The 19,064-nt window shown below is 36.3% G+C and overlaps 2 protein-coding genes across 2 annotated transcripts; both read left to right on the forward strand.

Moving 5' to 3' along the window:
* Positions 1-581: 581 nt before the first annotated feature.
* Positions 582-4,833, forward strand: LOC116253806 (uncharacterized protein C57A10.07). The gene is made up of 3 exons (XM_031629129.2): positions 582-1,900; positions 4,027-4,151; positions 4,462-4,833. The coding sequence occupies exons 1-3, from the start codon at positions 1,309-1,311 to the stop codon at positions 4,777-4,779; spliced, it is 1,035 nt and encodes a 344-aa protein (XP_031484989.1). The 5' UTR covers positions 582-1,308; the 3' UTR covers positions 4,780-4,833.
* Positions 4,834-7,014: 2,181 nt separating this feature from the next.
* Positions 7,015-14,103, forward strand: LOC116246123 (uncharacterized). The gene is made up of 6 exons (XM_031617829.2): positions 7,015-7,432; positions 8,984-9,195; positions 10,710-11,027; positions 11,166-11,240; positions 12,461-12,535; positions 13,238-14,103. Exons 1-6 carry the CDS (start codon positions 7,216-7,218, stop codon positions 13,781-13,783), a joined length of 1,443 nt encoding a protein of 480 aa, XP_031473689.1. The 5' UTR covers positions 7,015-7,215; the 3' UTR covers positions 13,784-14,103.
* The last annotated feature ends 4,961 nt before the right edge of the window (positions 14,104-19,064 follow it).

A 19,064-nucleotide genomic window follows, 5' to 3' on the forward strand; every position in this document is an offset into this window, starting at 1 on the left:
CTGTTATTTTTCTTTTTCTAGTTTGCGTCCGTCCATTTATCTTGCCTTCTAGTCCTCTTGGTTTTTTAGTACTATAAATGGTAATATTCTCTATAAACTCAATTGTATAGATAGATGTAAAATGTTAAAATTTATAAAACGTAAAAAACAGTGAAAATCGAATGTATAAATTAGGTTTTATAATATTTTAAAAATTAACAAGCTCATAAATCAATTTAAACATCGAGCTATCATTTTCTTATTTATTTTAAATTTATTCCTATAGTTAATATATGAAAAATAGCTTAATTTAGATCCAGCAGATTACAAATATTAACAACTCTGGCCCATGCGTCAAGGTCTTTTTCTTCGAACTATTATTAAAGTGATATTTATTTAGTAAGAACACGAATTCAAACATGTGAAATAACATGATTTATTGATTTATCGAATTAGGTCCAACAATTGAGGTGAACATTTTGAATATTTGTCGAGATTCCAATACCATTTTTAATTTGGTTCAGATTGTGCTAACTGATCCTGATTCCTCTCTACCTCGTCTGTCGGATCTCATCAGAATCACCATAGCCTACTGCCTCATGCAAAAAAATTGCACCCGGAATCAGATGTGTCAAGTTTGACCCGGTTCACTCTCACCATGTGCGGCTTCACATTGTCAACTCTGGAAACCCAAACCCTGCAGAGGAAGCTAAACCTTCTGCTTCCTCGTCGCCCATTGGAAGATCTCACCGTCGGATTTTCGTGTTCCTGCCCCACTCACGTCGAATTCCTCAATGCCAGCCTTTTATTTTTCCATCCTTGTTCTACAGAATTACCAATAAGAAATGTGACTTCCTCTTTCTTGTGAAAATTGCAGGAATCAAGGATCTCTCTATGAGGATCTCAACCTCCCACTTGCTGGGTTTTGTTTATTTTGATCTTTTTCCCTCGAAAAAAGTCTGACGTTTTTCCCTCCTGAATTCTCTCGTGGGTACCGCTTTTTTTAGCTTAACTTTTGTTCTTAGTGATGATAGAGACAAAAATTTGTGCACCCATTTGAGATAGGAGGTTTTACGGTTATAGGTGCAATCATACGCTGATTCCCTTCCCCCAATTTTGCTCCCATTTTGGGTTTTGATTTGCAGTTAGATCTATTAGATTTCTGCTGCATCTCTGGATCATTTAAGCACTTCAAGTTTTGTTGATTACCAAGATCGACGCTTTAACAGATCTCCTTTTTTTGGTGCTCTTTACTCAAACTGACTATTGACCAATCGAGGTATTCGAGTTTCTAATTTGCTGCTATTTTAGTCGAGTTCAAATGCTAGTATGAGTCAGTCATTTGGCCAAGGAAGCCCTAAATCCTTCCCTGCTTACCCGAGGGGTGGCGAGTTCGATTTGGAGTCCGGGATTAGCAAGAAATCAAGGAGGCCCAAAAATTCTCGTCCTGAATTGTTCAAAATGATCAAATCGATCGGCCATCGTCTTCATTATCACTATAAACTGCACCCTCTTTTTGTGTTTCTCGTCTCTCTGGCTACCGGGCTTGGAATTATCATTGTCCTAGCAGTGTATGAGAACCGATTCAGGGGCATGGGCTTTCAAAACAAATTCGAACTGGATTCCACCGTGTATCCTTATCCGGATCTCAGGAATCTTGTGATGGTGGCGGGGCATTCGGTGTATACTAGTACCAGTTGTGAGAAGGTTGATGGAGAGAACTCATGGTTTCTGGAGTCGTATCAGAAGCATCCAGGGCAGGCTGCCACCTTTTTGCAGCATATTAGAGAGGGAGTTGAGATCGCAGCGAAAGATAAAAATGCATTGCTGTTATTCAGTGGTGGAGAGACCCGCAAGGACGCTGGGCCTCGTAGTGAAGCTCAGAGCTACTGGAGTGTTGCAGATTCCAAAGGCTGGTTTGGTGAGTCAACACCTTCCTTGGTGCCCTCTTATTCACATCCCTATTTATCATGTCCTTTCTAAGATGGTAAATCTGCGAATGTTTTTATACATAGTGGTTCCTCCAAGTTATAGCTTCGAAATTAGTCACTTGTTCTCAGTGAATGTTAATTTACATTCACGTGAAAAGAATAATCACAATTTTGTTGGTTTATAACTTATTCTGTTTCTAAAGTTTTCTCCAAGTGGACTGTTCTGTTCGAAGCATAGATGGTCACTTGTTCAGTTGGGAAGTAGCAGGAGCCGCAACTTTATTCTGTATATGCTCTTCTTTATCTTCTAGGGATGCTCATATTGATGGTCTGAGACTGCCAACTGGAAATATGATGCTGTCGTGGTTTTGTAGAAGAGCTGGCTAGTCGCTGAAATGAGTGGAATACCATGATTCTAGTGAACTGATGTACGATTCATAGTCCTTTGCATTATTTATGATTAGTTGCTTCTCATCTACATGTCTGCCACATTTACATCTAGATGTAACTAATACTTCGGCTTCTGTACTAAATTGAATGTCATTTTGACATGGCAGTCAATACTCGACCCTGGAATCAGCTGCCTGACTTATCATACGTAGTGATTCTAAATATACTATGCATGTAATTTGAAATCTCAATCTAAAAACATGTTCAAGCAATAACTATCTATGCAAATAATTTGAAATTGAAATCTTATAATCATGTTCAAGTAACTATTGGATTCCTTTTCCTTTCAAAGGTTACTGTGCAGATACCTTGGAAAAAAAGAATTTTAGCTTCATGCACATCTAAAATGTATTTCTATCCGTTGCTACCTTTTCTCCATAAGAAGACTAATGCAGAAATGCCACCAACAGAACGATGCTTGATCTGTATAAGGTGTTCAATGTATCTGTAACATTGTAGAAACTGGTTTCCTGTTTCAAAATGCAAGTCATGTTTAGAGTACATGTTTTCCACACCCAAAAAGTGGTGATGGCTACTCTGCAACACTTGTCTTTTCCTACTCTTGTAGTCTATCTTCAGTATCCAGTTCAGAACAAGCTTAAGTGGTGTAGTCGTATACCTAATCCCAGTGAGCCAACATCTTCTTGATTGACGTTATCTTTTGTTGGACTTTTGTTCTGAAGTTTTCCTTATTCATCGGATGATTTTCAGTTCAACACAGTTCAATATCTAAATGTGGTTGGTACTGAAGTGAGTTTATGGGCAAAATGAAACTCTTCGTTAAACCATCATTCTCACTTCTTGTTCTTTTGTTCTGTGCTTTTTTACATCCTCCCATATTTTTTTTCAGGTGAAAATATGGAATATATATATATATATATATATTTAAATATAAATGCCTATCTTGTTATTGATACTTATCAAGGTCTGTCTCAACTATGTCTTTTAGTATTTTCATTGCACGATTTTAGAGGAAGTGTTTTTTTCTTAAACTCTATAATCTATATCAACTAGAAATAAAAATACGAGGACACTGTATAATAATGTATTAGGTTTGGGCCATATTACTCTTAGTCACATAAATAAATTTTGTAAGTTTTTTACTTTTTCATATAAAGAAATGTTGTAAGTTTTTTGTCAGCGAACTAATGAAAAATAGTTTATATTCAAATTACATGGAAATAGTTTTCTACAAATAGTCAGGTATTGTTGCTTTCTTTATATGTTGAAAAGAAAACATTCTGAAAATATCATGCCATTTTTCATTTTTTTGCTGGATGCTGGGAAGCTAGGACCGTGGTGCTCTTATTTGCAGCTGTTTCATGTTAAAACAAGTGATATTATTGAATTGAACACCATGCAGTTGTCACATTGTAATTTCTTAATATTGTGCTTTCACAATTACTGTCACTGTTGGACCTTTGTATGCAATCTCTATTTATGCTTCATCTGCTACTTTTGAAAACTTGATACATGTTATATCCTTTACAACGTCCAGAGAGATTGTTCCTCATCCTCATGTCATTTGCTTGTGTAATCCAAGTTTAAATGTGTTAATGCATGTGAATGATTGAGAATTCTGACTAAGAGTTTCTCAGTTTAACACCGCAATTGTCTGATGATCACACTCTTCAGTTCATTGAACTTATGTTTGCTGACCTTTCAGGTAATCAGGCAACTGTCAGATCAAAAGCACTTACCGAGGAGCATGCAAGAGATAGTTTTGAGAATCTTCTTTTTAGTGTCTGCCGATTTCGTGAACTTACTGGTGTATATCCACAAAATATAACAGTAAGTTTAGCAGTCAGCTAACCTATTTTGTGACTATTGCATTTTCCTTTCCTTTGCATGAAGTCATCAAGAGGCTTGTCTGAATAGGCTAATATGCTCATGCTGGGCCCTTTATTTGGAAGAAAGGTGTATTTGAAGAAAATTTCGTATAGATAACAATGGTTTCACCTTTGTTTCTGATGAGGTCTCTCAGTTATGCTAGTGTGGTCGTCATGCTTAAGAGCAGAAAAACCTCTTAGATTTTATATCAAGTTAAAAATTCTTTTGCTTGTTTAGTTACTGTTCTGATGCAAACATTGAATTTCATCAGGTTGTGAGCTATGATTTTAAGGAGGAAAGATTTGCAGGCCTGCACCGTGCCGCAATCGGCTTTCCAGAAGCAAGGTTCTTCTACCTAGGTACTCCAGCTTCAGCTGCATCAAAAGATGGAGCCAAGAAGGGAGAAGCACTGGCAAGGGCTCAGTTTCAGCAAGACCCATATGGTTGCTTGGGCAACTTATATAGGAAAAAGCTGAAGCGCGATCCTTTCCATCGGTCGGTTCCCTATCCTAATGGTTGTCCTGAATTGCAAGGTCTGTTTAGTTATTGTGGTCCACTTCCATACCCAGGCAAACTGCCCTGGTCTTAGTAGCGAACCAATATCTCTCCTAACAAAATAATGAGATAAAAATCTCTCTCTCTCTTTGTGTGTGGTGTGTGTGTGTGTGTGTGTGTACCTGTGTGCATGCGCAGGACTTAATTAGGCCCTAACAGATTTACATGAAAAGGACTTTCTTGATGCTATCTGAAGGGGAAAATGATTGCATCGCTCTTTTGTTGTGTTTAGGAGCTGTTTGGCAACAGTGATATATTGTTACTGTCCCAAAGATCTTTTTCATAAAATGGAACAAATTTGTGAAACACTTGTTTGTGTTCTATGAATCTTTCTCTTACCATTTTTAGGGGAAGATTATTGAGATAGTAACCAAGTGTTGTTATTGTTGGCAAAGAGCCCTTTAAGAAACCCATCCCCAGGTAAACGCATTTTTAACAAGGATTATAGATCCCCTTGTTTGGAAAATGTAAAGATTACGTTTCTCCAATGCATCTTTACTCCATGAATCTGAGGTAAGGCCCTCCTCCGACTATAGGTCGATGCACTTGGGGACAATGGGCATCTTAAATTTATGGTTTGAAAATCTGGAAAAATCATGGACTTAAGTTATACCTTGTGACAGATCGGTTCCTTGGAATTGAGATCCGGGGTGATCTAATGCCCCCAGTCTTGTGCCCCCTAAAGTGCTTGCCGCCAAGTGAACATGATAAGAATAGTCCAAGTCTTTGTTGCTTATGCAGCAGGCATGATGTTCATATGATCGTTATCATGCTGAACTTCATCCAGGGCAAGAGTTTGATCTGGGCCGGTGTGCTCTGCTCTGACTTATGGGGCCAACATCCTCTAAGTTGACTTGGTGCATTCAGATTGGTTACTCGATGAGCTAGGGCTGGGCATGGGCCGGCCTGGCCTAAGACCTATTTTGATGGTATAAATATATTGTTTATAAGAAAAAATATTAAAAAAAAAACTATATTAAAAAATTAATATTTAACATTGCCCCCCCTGCCCGGTGCCCGACCGTACCTTCAGCTTGATCAAGTGTTTCATGACAAAATTGCATTGCAGTGGGTTCTGCACTAGTTATATTTCAGTTCGACCATGGCCACTGGACCTGACACACAGCAACGCTGCGAGTCTTTGAGCACCAACTTGACTCGGATCAACATGATTGAGTCAGGTTTGAGCATTACCAAGGTCTATTTATTCATGATCACTGTGAATTTTGGATGGAACAATTCAACTAGCCTAATATCCCATGTTTGCTTGTATTCAGATTCTTCAGAGCCAGAATTTTTTTTTTCCATAAAACAATATTATGGTTAACAAATTTTCAATTGACTTTCTGGTAGTGACCTGATTCTCATGGGGTTGCCTCATATAATTGAATTCAAGTTTACCTAAGTTTCACCACTGAATTAAAATTTCAAAGAGACTTCGTAGGGCGTATGCCTCATGGAGACCACACCTATCTTCACCCCTGCTATTAGGAGCTAGGATTAGAAAGCACAAACCTATAATTACCAATTCATTTAATCTAGAAGCAATCATAGTTACAAAGGCATGGTTGATTACATGTCCTAGCAGCGGTTTCTCTAATCAGAACAATGAGGAGCGATTAATTGAATTGAATAGTTAGTCATACTGAATATGGGTTCTTAATGCATGTCATAATCACATAAATTATGGATCAAATTTTGATTAGAAACCCAAAAGGCTTTAAGCATGTTATGTTTTCTCTATGGCTTAAGTGAGAGATACCCAAAGAAGTCAAAACCCCTCCCTCTTTTTCCTTATTTTTGGGTAATCTAATAGACTAGAGTGTTGTCCATCAACCGGTTCATTGAACTGATGGCTAGACTTTCACTGACCCGGTCAATTCTAGCTGAAGCTTTTTTTCATTACTTATCTTCTCCATATCAGATTTAAAACAAGTGCTTAAAATTTTGAAATTGAAGTTAATAAAATCAGTCAGGTTGCTGATTTGGTGAATCCGCTGAGTTTGCTGTGAGTAAAAGAAAGATATATAAAAACAAAAAAACTTTATAAATATTTAAAGTTAATAAAAAATGAATCATGTCCCCCTTTATCGGCTCCAATCGAATCGTTTTACAAAATCTGCAGATGCAGGAGAATGTTTAGACCACTGACTTCAGGTAGTTGCCTAGCTAGTTTTAGATTGAAGTTGGATACCCAGCGAGACCAAATCCAGTTTAACCAAATTGGTAGCGTAGCTGAATCTGGTTCTAACCCTGATTCTGGAAATATTGGATCTGGATCAGATCCGTTGTCTTGTCTTCAAAGCCTGCCAATGAACAGTCATGGAGGTCAGGGTTTTTGTCTCTGAGATTGTAGTTTCCGTTAGTTGAAAACCCCAAAGCCCTATACGCCGGACTCCATTTTTTGGGAAGCCTATTGATCTCTTCTGAGCAAAGTGAGAGAGAGAGAGAGAAAGAGAGAGAGAGAGAGATGTGGTTTCTGTGTGTGTTCTACCACCGGCTGCTGGACTACAGGAGGCCGGAGGTGGAGTCTCTGGCGGAGCTCTTCGGAGCTTTCGGCGACGACTCGGCAGCTATCACCAACAGGTCGCTGCAGTGGGAGTTGCCGGAGAACCACCATCCGGACTCTCCCTTCCACTTCGTCTCCCTTCCATCTGAGGAAATAGCGGCTAATATTGCTAGGAGAAGTAAGTTTCTTTACCTCTTTGCTCTTGTTTTTTTCCAAGAATAATTTGTTGGTATCTTCATTTCGTGTTCTTCAACCACGCCCACTTCTTGAAATTCGGTGGTTCTTTCGTTTTTGCCTTTCTGGTTTGCTGTCTCCGCATTTTCTTCTTCCTGGTCGGGATGGTTGTGCGGGCTTCTTGTACTTGATAGTAGTTTGTGAGCATTGGTCATTTTATCGTATGCTTATGTTGAGCCGTTTAATCATTCATTTTGTATTCATAGTGTGTCTGTGTGACTCAATTAGCTAAATCGTGTTATTGCTGCCCCTCACTTCAGGATGTAGCACGGAAGGGGAATATTTAGTGCACGACCTATATCACATGGACGCGTATAAATGGAGTACATTATCGCTAGCACATGTAGATAACATGAATATAAGTTGAACTATCCTGCGACATGACTTCCAACTTACCATTTTTCCCTTTCTCTAAGATAAATGGGAAATTTGTTAAACACAAAAGCCGATGACAGGATATTATCAGCATTATATAGAAGGCACTAAGTGCTCATGAAGGCAGTGGATGGCACAGTCAGCATCAATCCGTATAATTTGCTATAGCATAATGTATATCGACCTACTAATTCGCTTCACTCATGTTGCCTTGGATTCCCAAACTTGTGCCTTTTTCGTTTTGATGATAGGATAACTGATAGCCACAATTATAACTTATAAGTTCAAGATATCCCAACTAGAAACTTTCGAAGAGTGTCCTAACTCCTAACTCCTAACTGGTTTGATCTCCCATGATGCACCAGCTTTGTTCATTTATTTTCCGGGTATAGATTCGCTCTCTATGTTTTGCATTTTGTGTTCACCTGATATGAAATATAAAAGAAACAGTAATATGGTCTTTAAGCTCCCATTCAGTTCCTCTTTATATCTATGTCACATGGGTGTGGGTACGGTATGAGTTCAGGTACGACAGTACGGGTTCAGACACGGCAATTTTGAAAATTGTGGGTACATGTGTACGACAAATTTTATATTCTCAAAATTGATAAAATGAAAAAAAGCATTAATAGTTCACACTTATAATCTCATAAGAAAGTCCCAAACAAAACACAAACAAAATATTGTTTATCATAAGAAAAAGGGGAGGAAAATATATAATCTTAGTGGAAGGGAAATATAAAAGAAGGGAAAAATCAAAATTAGAGAAAAATTAAGTTTGAAAATATAATTTTAAATGTTTTAAAATGCAGCCGTACCCAAGTACTGACATAGGTACCTGGGCAAATTGCACGTATCATGTCACATAGCTTTATCTCCTTTCTTATAAAAAACATGTTCCTCATATGGGTGCCTTAGATTAAGCCTCTCATTCTTTATCTTATTAATTTTTTGGTTTTGTTTGCTATTCTAAATAACTTGTCGTGCTACTTTTTCATGCTTGATTTAGATTGCTGTTTTCCGTTTCTGTTATTTCCTAAATACTTGATTTAAGCCACCGGTTTCTTTTTTTGGTTGTTTTATTTATAACTCTTTTTTTTTTGTTATTTGTAATTTGCAGGTCTTCTGGTAAAGGGCATATATGAACTTTGGGGGCAGGGGATTAACTATGAAGAATTAGAAGCAAAGATAAAAGAGTTTCCAGATGAGAGGAAATCACCGTACTTGGCAGAAGATAGCACATTCAAGATAACCGTGGATAGTTTTGGAAAGGTTCTCAGCTTAAAAGAGCAAAATGAAAGAATACACATGCTTGAGTACATTCCTTTCAAGGTTGGTGAGTTTGTCTACCGGTTTTTTCCAATAAACTAATTCAACAAAGTTTAAGCATAGAATTATCTTGGACGGATGTAGGGCCTGTGGTTAATTCCATTTTGCCCAACGTTTCATTTCAGTTGGTGGAACATTTAGCCACAATCTCACGTCTTGTTTGGGCATAGCCTGCTTCCTGTGTTTGGTCAGTGGAGCCATTCTACACTGCTAAGCAGGAAATTGGTGCGAGTTAACTGCTTTCCTCTTTTTTACTGTTTTCTAGGATATTGTATTCTTTAGTGTTCAGAAGATCCCTTTCTTGGAGACTTCTCATTTGTATTTTTTTTGTTGTGTGGAAATTTATAAAAATTCAAGGATGTGTTTGGGTGATTATCTGCCTTGTGTGACTCTAGTCCTTATTCATTGTTCATTCTTTTGCAACTTCCATGGCGTAAAATACTAATTTCTCATGATTTGAAAAGATGAGTTGATTCATAGTGAAAAGATAACCTCATTTGCATACTTTATAATGTGTTTGTGACGACACTTAAATGTAGGGCCTTGCAGCTTGCTTGATATTTTTGTAATTTGTTTTAGTTTTTTTTTTTTTTTTTCGAAGACAAAACTTGAAGACATCACCAATAAGAAACGCATAAATTTTTAAATGAAAATCCTGTGAGATGTGTTATGATATTTCCATTAGGATGAAATTTTTTTAGAAAGGTGGATACTTTGACTTTCCTATAAAAAATGATTTGTATCAATTTCCATTGAATAAACTTATAAATGTACAAATGTTACCTCATCTAAGCACTTAAAAAAAGTCATGTATATTATGTTGCAGTGGGATCCATAGTGGAACTTGATGTAGAAAACTGGGTTGATAGATTATTCTGTTCATGATACAATAGCATTATCGAGCAGGTTTTGGATCAAGTAGTTTGAATGGTATGGGGAAAGTAGAAACTTTGTGGAGCTTTAAGTGAAATTGATAATTTGGACACACATTTAGATAAGATCATAAGACATGCCATAACTATCATGCTCAATTTGAATCTCAATTCAAGTCGTCACGAGAGCATGCCATGAGATTTGCTTTCTCATTTTTTAGGTTTTCATTTAATTCTGCATTTTTGTGGACATTTACCCAGAATCCATGAGCTGCACGTGAACTTAAGGGGCTGCTGTCTTTTTAATGAGCAGCACTTCTTGTTGTGTTCTTTTATTATCAAATTTGGTTTTGTCAATGTGCATGGGAGCAGTGAAGTTCTATTTCCAGTTTTGATATCTCACCAGAAAGTAGACAATGGATGAAATGCCACATCCTTTCTGTTACGTGGCACATAAGTTGCTGCCCTGTCTTTTTGGTAGAAGTTACTTAGCACTAGGCATTGCTTCAGATAATCAGATGGTATCCTATTGTTATTTGCAACTAAATTCATAGTTTCTGACTTGCTGGTGCTTTCTCTGTTCTTCTTGCCCATTTTTTAGTTCTTCATGTGGCATGTTGCCTTTAACATGTACAACTATCGCAGGGCCGTGTTAATCTTCGAAAACCTGATCACAAGTTTTGGCTTATGGAAACTGATGAATATGATTTAAACAATGGTCTTCCCCCAGTAGCTCAAAGGACAATATTCTTTGGCCGTGAGGTTGGAGCAGCTGATAGGAAGCTTTTACCGACCTATCAGCTAAAAAGCCGTACTTATATAGGACCAACAGCAATGGATGCAGAAATAGCTTTTCTTATGGCTAACCAGGCACTAGCCAGGTCAGGGAAGCTTGTATATGACCCTTTTGTTGGTACAGGAAGCATTCTAATTGCAGCTGCGCACTTTGGAGCCATGACAATGGTGATTACTAATTTAATGTTACTATGCCACTGTATAGGTTATTTCCGTATAGTTTGAATCTATCAAATGTTTGACAATGTTAAAGTTTGTAATTTGGCGCTGGGCTCCCCTTGGCTGGCTATGGTTTTACTTGTTCAGGGTGCAGATATTGATATAAGGGTAGTTCGTGATGGGCGTGGTCCTGATTGCAATGTCTGGAGTAATTTTAAGCAGGTAATACATTCTTCTACGGCAGTAGTTTTGGGACCTCTGCATGGTTGATGTTGCAGTTCTCATTTATTAATATCTGAAGGTACAAGGTATAAACCTTCTCTGTTTTCCTGTAAATTGGGCTTCTGGTTTGCTCTGTTATGCTACATAGGTTACTGAAAGTGGTGGTGTATGGCTTGCTAGCTTCATCTAGATTATATAGCTCGCTATTGCTGTCAATCTTTTAGTCCACTTGTGTGAACGGCTCAATCTTGTGGGGAATTTGGATGGGAATGGTCATTATATCCTTAATGTTGCCAAATATTACGTATAAAAGGACTACAAGTCTACATCAGTCTACAATAACTGAGTCCATGGAGTTCTCCTCAAGGTATTCAAGTGGCTCGAATTTCATGGAGAATTTGGATGAGAATGGTCATTATATCCTTAATTTTGCCAAATTAACATATAATTAATCTGTATCCATCATAACTAACTCCATGGAGTTCTCGTTAAGGTATGCAGGAAAGATAACATGCTGTTGATATGATACTAAAGTTCGTCTGTGGCTGTATATGGAAAAACTATAAATTCTTTATGAAATAGTCATAGCAGATGGTAAAATCTAATTGTTATGGCTATTCATGTCATATTATGTGTAATAAATTATAAGTTTATAACCGAGATATGACATTTCTATGGTTTTGCAGAGGATGGCATTTCCTCGTACAAGTCATGGTTGTGGATATTATTAAGTCAGACCCTGCAGCATGTTACATGTTTTCAATTCAATTTTTTGAAGATGAAATATTTACAATGAAAGTTTGTTGCATTGTGCACCATGTGGAATCTTATCTGCTTATTTTGGTCTAATACAAAGCTTTTCGCGGATCATGAAATATAGGTGCAAATATTGGAAAACTAATTGGTTTGCTAGACAATATAGTGCCTGAGAGAGGCCCAAGTAGTTGGTAATTTTTTGAACGGCAAACAAGTCCGTGATCCTTGATGCATGAAGTCTTGTGTTTTCTTAATAAAATTGTAAGGAAGTAGTTAAAATTTTTAGACTTGAATGTTAAAGGTTGTTAAATGATTTAAGTCCATAAGAACCACTTAAACAACACAATTTTATTTCCCTCTAAAATGGCATGGTGTTTTGATCCAGTATTTGTCACCTCTACTGTGCACACACACATACACATACTTTCTTCTCAGTTTATCATAAATTTTCTTGTCCATTGCAGTATGGTTTACCTATGCCTATTTCGCTTCTAAGAGCAGATAACAACCTTCCACCTTGGCGTCCAGGACTTGAAGAGGTATGGGTTCTTGTCCTTCAAATGACAGGCTTGTTGGCTATAATGTCACATTATGAAGCCATGAAGTATTCCCCATATTTTGAGTATTTTCTACTGCATGCTTCATGAGTTATTTCTGATTTTCTTACATCTTTAGATGTCTAGACTCTATGTGAGTTTACTAATGTTTCATCATTTGTATCTGCATGTGAAGATGAGAGAGAATCTTTACTCAAGCAGTGAGTAGCATGCTCATTCTCCATCCATGAGCTCAAATTTTTATGGATTCATATGATGTTACATTGATGTGATTAAAGCCTTGTTCTGATCAACTGGGTGGTTGATCTGGTTAAACTTTGATAATTACCTAAGCAACTGCAGTTATGTCCCTTATCAACCTTGCCTTCGAAACCCCTCCACACATTGAGGTCCTTGATCCTGTTACCTAGATCCTCCTACCTTTTATCTATTTTCTGGTACATTAGTTAGTTAGCCATACATCATTTCATAGCTGGGAATATGTGTTTCCATCTGTGAAAGGTGCAGCTGTAAACATGCCTCTCAACCGTCTTACTGTGGTTTGGTCACGTATTTGGTATATGAATTACAGAATGTGGAGCATATTCATCTTAGGATTTCATATTTCTTTGGTAGTGTCAAACAACTAGCAAAAATTTTCCTCCATTCTCTATCATTTAATGTCCATCTACCATTTTTAAGCAGGTATTTGATGCAATAATATGTGATCCTCCGTATGGTGTTCGTGCTGGGGGGCGAAAGTCCGGTGGACGGAAATTGTTGAAGGGTGCTGTGGAGCCATACACGGTACCTGACGATAAGAGAACTGATCATATACCGTCAACAGCGCCATACAGTTTAGCTGAGTGTGTGCATGATTTGCTTGACCTAGCTGCTCAGAAGCTTGTGATGGGGGGCAGGCTTGTCTTTTTTTATCCAGTGGTAAGAGAAGAAGGTTTGACTGAAGGGCAGTTCCCTACTCATGAATGTTTGACCATGATTGCTTCTTGTGAACAAATACTTAGCTACAGGTACAGCAGGTATTTGCTAACTATGGTTAAAACTACAAGATATACCGATGAGTTTGCAGAATTGGCCAGGAAGAAACACTTGCAATTCAAGGAAAACCACGCTAAGTGGTTGGAAGAAAGTACTCTTCATTCAGCTGTTTTCAGCCCAGTTGATTCAGGAACAAATGGGAAGGGAATAGACAGGGACTTGAAACCAAAATACCGGGGGAAGTACGTCTAGTGAGATGGACTGGTGTTTTGAAGTGTTTCAGTGATAAATTGCAACTGTTCCACGGTTGCTCCTTCAGCAAGAGTTCAAATGGCCTTGCAGCTAAGAAATTATGTCAGAAGGCATCAGAAGATGCATTCAAGGGTTGATTACCAGTTATTGCATGACAGTTACATTGTTACCTGTATCACATTCTTCTCAGGAGTATAATTTTTGGCTTAGTTGGCATCAGGAAATGTTGGCAGTTCTTGGATTTACTGTATCAATTTTCAAACAAATTTCAGAACAATGAACTTCTGGAATCCCTCTTTCACATGGATTGCTTGTATCAAGGGAGAGGCTTCGTGTGTGTCTATATATATATATATATATATATATATATATATATATACAGCCAGCTGTGGATTTGAGCTCTGGCTAGAACCTGCTGCTCGATGAACGTGCACAAGCTATGGTATTCTCAGGAGCTTCTGCTACTGGTCTTATGCTTTTCTTGGGGGTCTAAAAGGGTCCTTATTTGAAGTCTTAAATTCTAATAAAATCTACATAGAAGCACATAACTTAATGTTTTGGTCTCACAACCCTAATCACAAAAAACTTCGTCAGACGAAATCATGAATTATGACTTTCTTCAAAAAATCATTTTTGACATGATAAAACATAAATAAAAACAAAGCCTGCACACTTTTGGAATGCTAAGTGCATGCATAGCATTCCAAATAGCTTTTTTCGCACAAAATATTAAGACGTATCTGGAAAAATTGAAAGTGTAACCAGAATGCATATATTTGTCTACATAGTATATATATATATATATATATATATGTGTGTGTGTGTGTGTGTGTGTGTGTGTGTGTGTGTGGCTTGAACTATTAATTTACTTGATCGTAGGTTACCAATTAGGTTTACGACAAAATCTAGAAATTCCATCATCAAAGTACTTGTACAGGATAAATCTCAACAAAGAGCTAGGATAATAGCAGCAGGTGACTGAATTTTGCAGCTCTTTGCATAAAATTATTGACTTTAGAAATATGGTAATATGTAGAAGAAAAAATTATTCCAAGCACCCTTTGTTTTAAAGAGAAGAGGATGGGTTATTTATTTACAGGCAGAAGCAAATTGAAAGCTAAATAGTGATAGTTCTTAAGATTCTTCAAAAATAATTAGTGTTCATAAACATATTAGAAGGTTCACATTTTGTTTAAAATACTTGTTAAGACGAATTTTAACAACTCTAATTTTTATCCCTTACCTAAGTGGTGTAGTATCTACCAAATACACACACATACACACAATGGTGACTATTTATCCAGAGTTAGTTCACTTATGAAGGCCACTTAATCTTTTGTGATAGGCCCTTGAAAGCAAAAACAAGAAGAAAAAAGTGAGGGGTCATTGTTGTCATTTAGTATTAGCTACATTTTTTGTCATTTTTTTCTCAACCATCCACCATGATGATTAGACAGTTTAACTAAGTTGGATGACTTCATATATATATATATATATATATAACCAAAACAATCTAGATTGACACATGTGTATCATGTCACCCTTTATATATATATATATATATATATATATATATATATATATATATATATATATATATATATATATATATATATATATATATATATATATATATATATATATAACATGTGTCAATCTAGATTGTTTTGGTTGGTACAATTTTTGCCAGCAGTTAAAGTAACACAACCAAAAGACTTGTGGGTCAAAGCATTGTACAACAAACTCAGGTTCCAAACTCAGGTGGTATGTCAGAAGAACAGATCTTGGTATGTACTTTGCATGCAACACAAGGAGACGCCTGCTTGCCTTGCAATGCAGATGTGCTTCAATCACAAGCAATTCAACAAAAAGAAAGAAGAGGGAAAGAAAAAAACAAGTGGATTGGCAGTCTATGCTTTCTTTTTCTTTTATCTTGTTTGACTGCTTGCCCCCCAAACTTTCTTTAGCCAAATTTAAGCTTTTTGAGGGTTCAAGTTAAAATGGCCAACAGTATGAAATTACTTTACAATTTTTTTTTTCTTTTTTTGGAGATTTTGGTGAGAATGATGTAGACAAGCAACTAAGTCGGATTTCGAACAGCTAAATGCATTGGAGGCCCGGATCCAATTGCAGCAAAAAATGACAAAACCCTCATACCAGATTTGATTCGTTTGTGTCTCACTATCATCACATGAATCTTGACAAGTGGCACGAGTTTTTCATGGTAGGTCGGCTCTCTACACCGTCATTTGAACGTAATTATTATGGGTAGGGCCGGACATCGGGCTGAGCCAGGTTGGTCCGGCTTGATTCCAAAGTCAGGCTTGGGTCGGCCCGAGGCCTTTTTTATGGTGTAGGCTAGGCCAGGTACCCAAATTTGGTACCTGATCCGATGTCCACTCTTAGTTGTACGTTCAAAATGAAAATTGAGGTGTGAATAAATATTTTGTTGAGAACCCCTAAACATATACGTAAAATTTGTCCTTAGTAATTCTTAGTAGAAGTCAAACCTTCTTCTTATAGCTTAAGAAATCCAATCTTTTAAGGGGAGATTGATAGCTACGTGAATAGTTTTCAGGTCTACAATTTTTGTTAAATGTTTTTTTTTTTACCACACGCAAATTCTTATCTCCCTCTCTTCTCTTATATATATATATAAAGAGAGAGAGAGAAAAAAAAAAAATTGAATGGTGACTCGAGCATTTTTAGAGTCACCCAACCATTTAATTTGCACCATCTTATCTAATGAAATAGATGATTAAGAGAAAAATAAAGAAAAAAAAGAAGATGAAAATTTTTGTTATCTAATATTAGTTTACACATTTTTGTCATTTTTCTTTCAACTATCCATTTGCTTTAAATGGACGGCCCTGGTTAAATGGTTGAGTGACTCAAAGTCATCTTCAATCACTCCTGACTCAGTTATGGAGCTACACCAGCTCACAAAATTTACTTTTTTTTTATATATATATATACAAAAGATTCATTAATTTTTAGTATTTTTACATGCAAGCACCCTTTCAAGTTTTGAAATTTGAACTTAAAATGTCCTTTACTAAAAATTTCTGGCTCTGCCACTTGTTACACATAAATATCTGGTCTTCTTATAATCAGATCTGGATTTAGTTTTTAAACTTGGGAACTAAACTTGAGTCTGAATTCCCACTTAATTATCCAAATTATGATTAAGATCAATTTTTCGAGAGGCTGGATCTGAACCATTTACCTCGTTTCGGGTTGAGTTAGAAAACCAGTATGACCTTTTTTTGGTTCTTCACGCTTCAGTTTTTAAAACGATGGTTTTTTCTTTTGTGTCCTCTAACCAAAATGATCGAGACATGAACAACAGTTTCTTTGAGTTGAATTAAAGCATGAGTTCTTCCAATCTTAATAACTCCACTTCTTGCTTTTATCTCTCTGGCCATCTCTCTCTCTCTCTCTCTCTCTCTCTCTATATATATATATATATATATATATATATATATATATAATATATATATATATATATATATAGAGAGAGAGAGAGAGAGAGGTAGTGAGGATCAATATTATTTTATGCATATAAGGATACTAAATCTTAACTTTTCAGTTTTTTTTTTCTCTTCCTTCATTAGAGATGATTTATTAAATGATGGAAGAAAAAGATAGACAAATACAAATGCACTCACAACGGGCCAAAATTGGTAGTTGGTAAAATAAAATTTAAAAAGCGTGAAGACTAAGTAAAAATAACGAGCATGTAAACTAATTAGAAGTGATTTGTTTAATAGTTTATATTTCAATAGTTTATAAAGTGCAATAATTATGAATAACAACGAATACTTTTGATTTGGAAAAATACTTTTACATGTGAGATTTTATGAGAAAAGTTTCGATTCGGATATGGAGCGAAATCTGAAATGTGGACCAACTTTTTTGTTGTTTTCCACAATCGTAATTTGAATTTCAGATCAACCACCGGATGGGGAGAACTCGAGGAAGCCTTCGAATGGTTTGGATCTTCTCGTTGGTGACGGGAACGGAACCGAAATCAAGGGTGTAAAAGAGAATCAAATGCCCAAGCAGAGTCCCCTTCTTGTTATACCAGTTTTCTTTGAGGGCATTTATGTCTAAAAATAATTTGCGCGTCACTCAGACCTCGAGAACCCATGTAGACCTGGGCATCGGGCTGGCCTGGGTCGACGTGATGCCCCAAAACCCCAGCTCGGCCTGACTTGACTTGATTAAAATAAAAAAATATTTTTTAAATATAAAATATTTTTTAAAATATAAAATATATTATATTATTATTAAATTAAAAATAATAAAAACTTTTTATTCATGCCGATGTTTTTTTAAGGTGAATACAAAGTACCCGTCCAGTACCCGGGCCCGTTGCCTAGGCTTTAGGCCCATGTCCATGACGGCAAGCACCACGTGCTTAATGGCAACGGAAGTTTCTCATATGCACTCGATTTATCAAAAATTTACAAAGTCACCATTTGGCTAAACATGTGTATTGAGTTTGTTATGGTTTTTCATTTGCCATCTAGAAAAACCCCAACCAAATAAATGAATAATCACATGATAATAAAAGAAAAAAATGTAGATTGTCTAGTTAAATAACCAACGTAATCAGAAAAAAAAAAGATGGCAATGAAACCATGGAACAAACTTTGACATTCTTTTAGAAATTTAAAATGAAGATAAACAAACTATGACCAATTCTCTCATATTAGATTGGAACCATGTGTTATTTATATTCAAAAGAACATCAATTGAATAGAATGATGAACTACTTTTAAATTAGTTCTAAGAGTTTTTGTGCAGAGAAGAGTTGGAAAACCCAACCGTTGCTGTTATTTAAACAAATACAACTTGCCAAAGCTTATTCAAACTAAAATAGAAAAAGTACATTGAAATGATGGAAATTTTCATTTTAGTCTATCTTTTGTTTATAATTTCAAAAAATGTGAAACTTTTCTTTGATTTTTTTTTTCATACGAATCAACCTTTCCATGAAAACTATCAAATGGGTCTGAAATGAATCTTTGTTACATCAAAAAACAAAAACCTGTAAGCTGTAATTTTCTTTTCAACGTTACCTTCTATCTATGCATTACACTTTTAGCTTTTAAGCTAAGTCCTTTTGTTCTTCAAGTTAGTAAAAGTTTACTTGATAGCTTTTATAAAAAGTGTGGCCTTCATTTTAAAGAAAGTGTGAAATAAATCCTTCTTTTTCATGTCACCAATTCAATTTGAATCAGGCGAGCCGATTAGGAATGCATATTTATAAATTTAT

Source organism: Nymphaea colorata, chromosome 1, assembly GCF_008831285.2.
Source record: "Nymphaea colorata isolate Beijing-Zhang1983 chromosome 1, ASM883128v2, whole genome shotgun sequence".
NCBI lineage: Eukaryota > Viridiplantae > Streptophyta > Magnoliopsida > Nymphaeales > Nymphaeaceae > Nymphaea > Nymphaea colorata.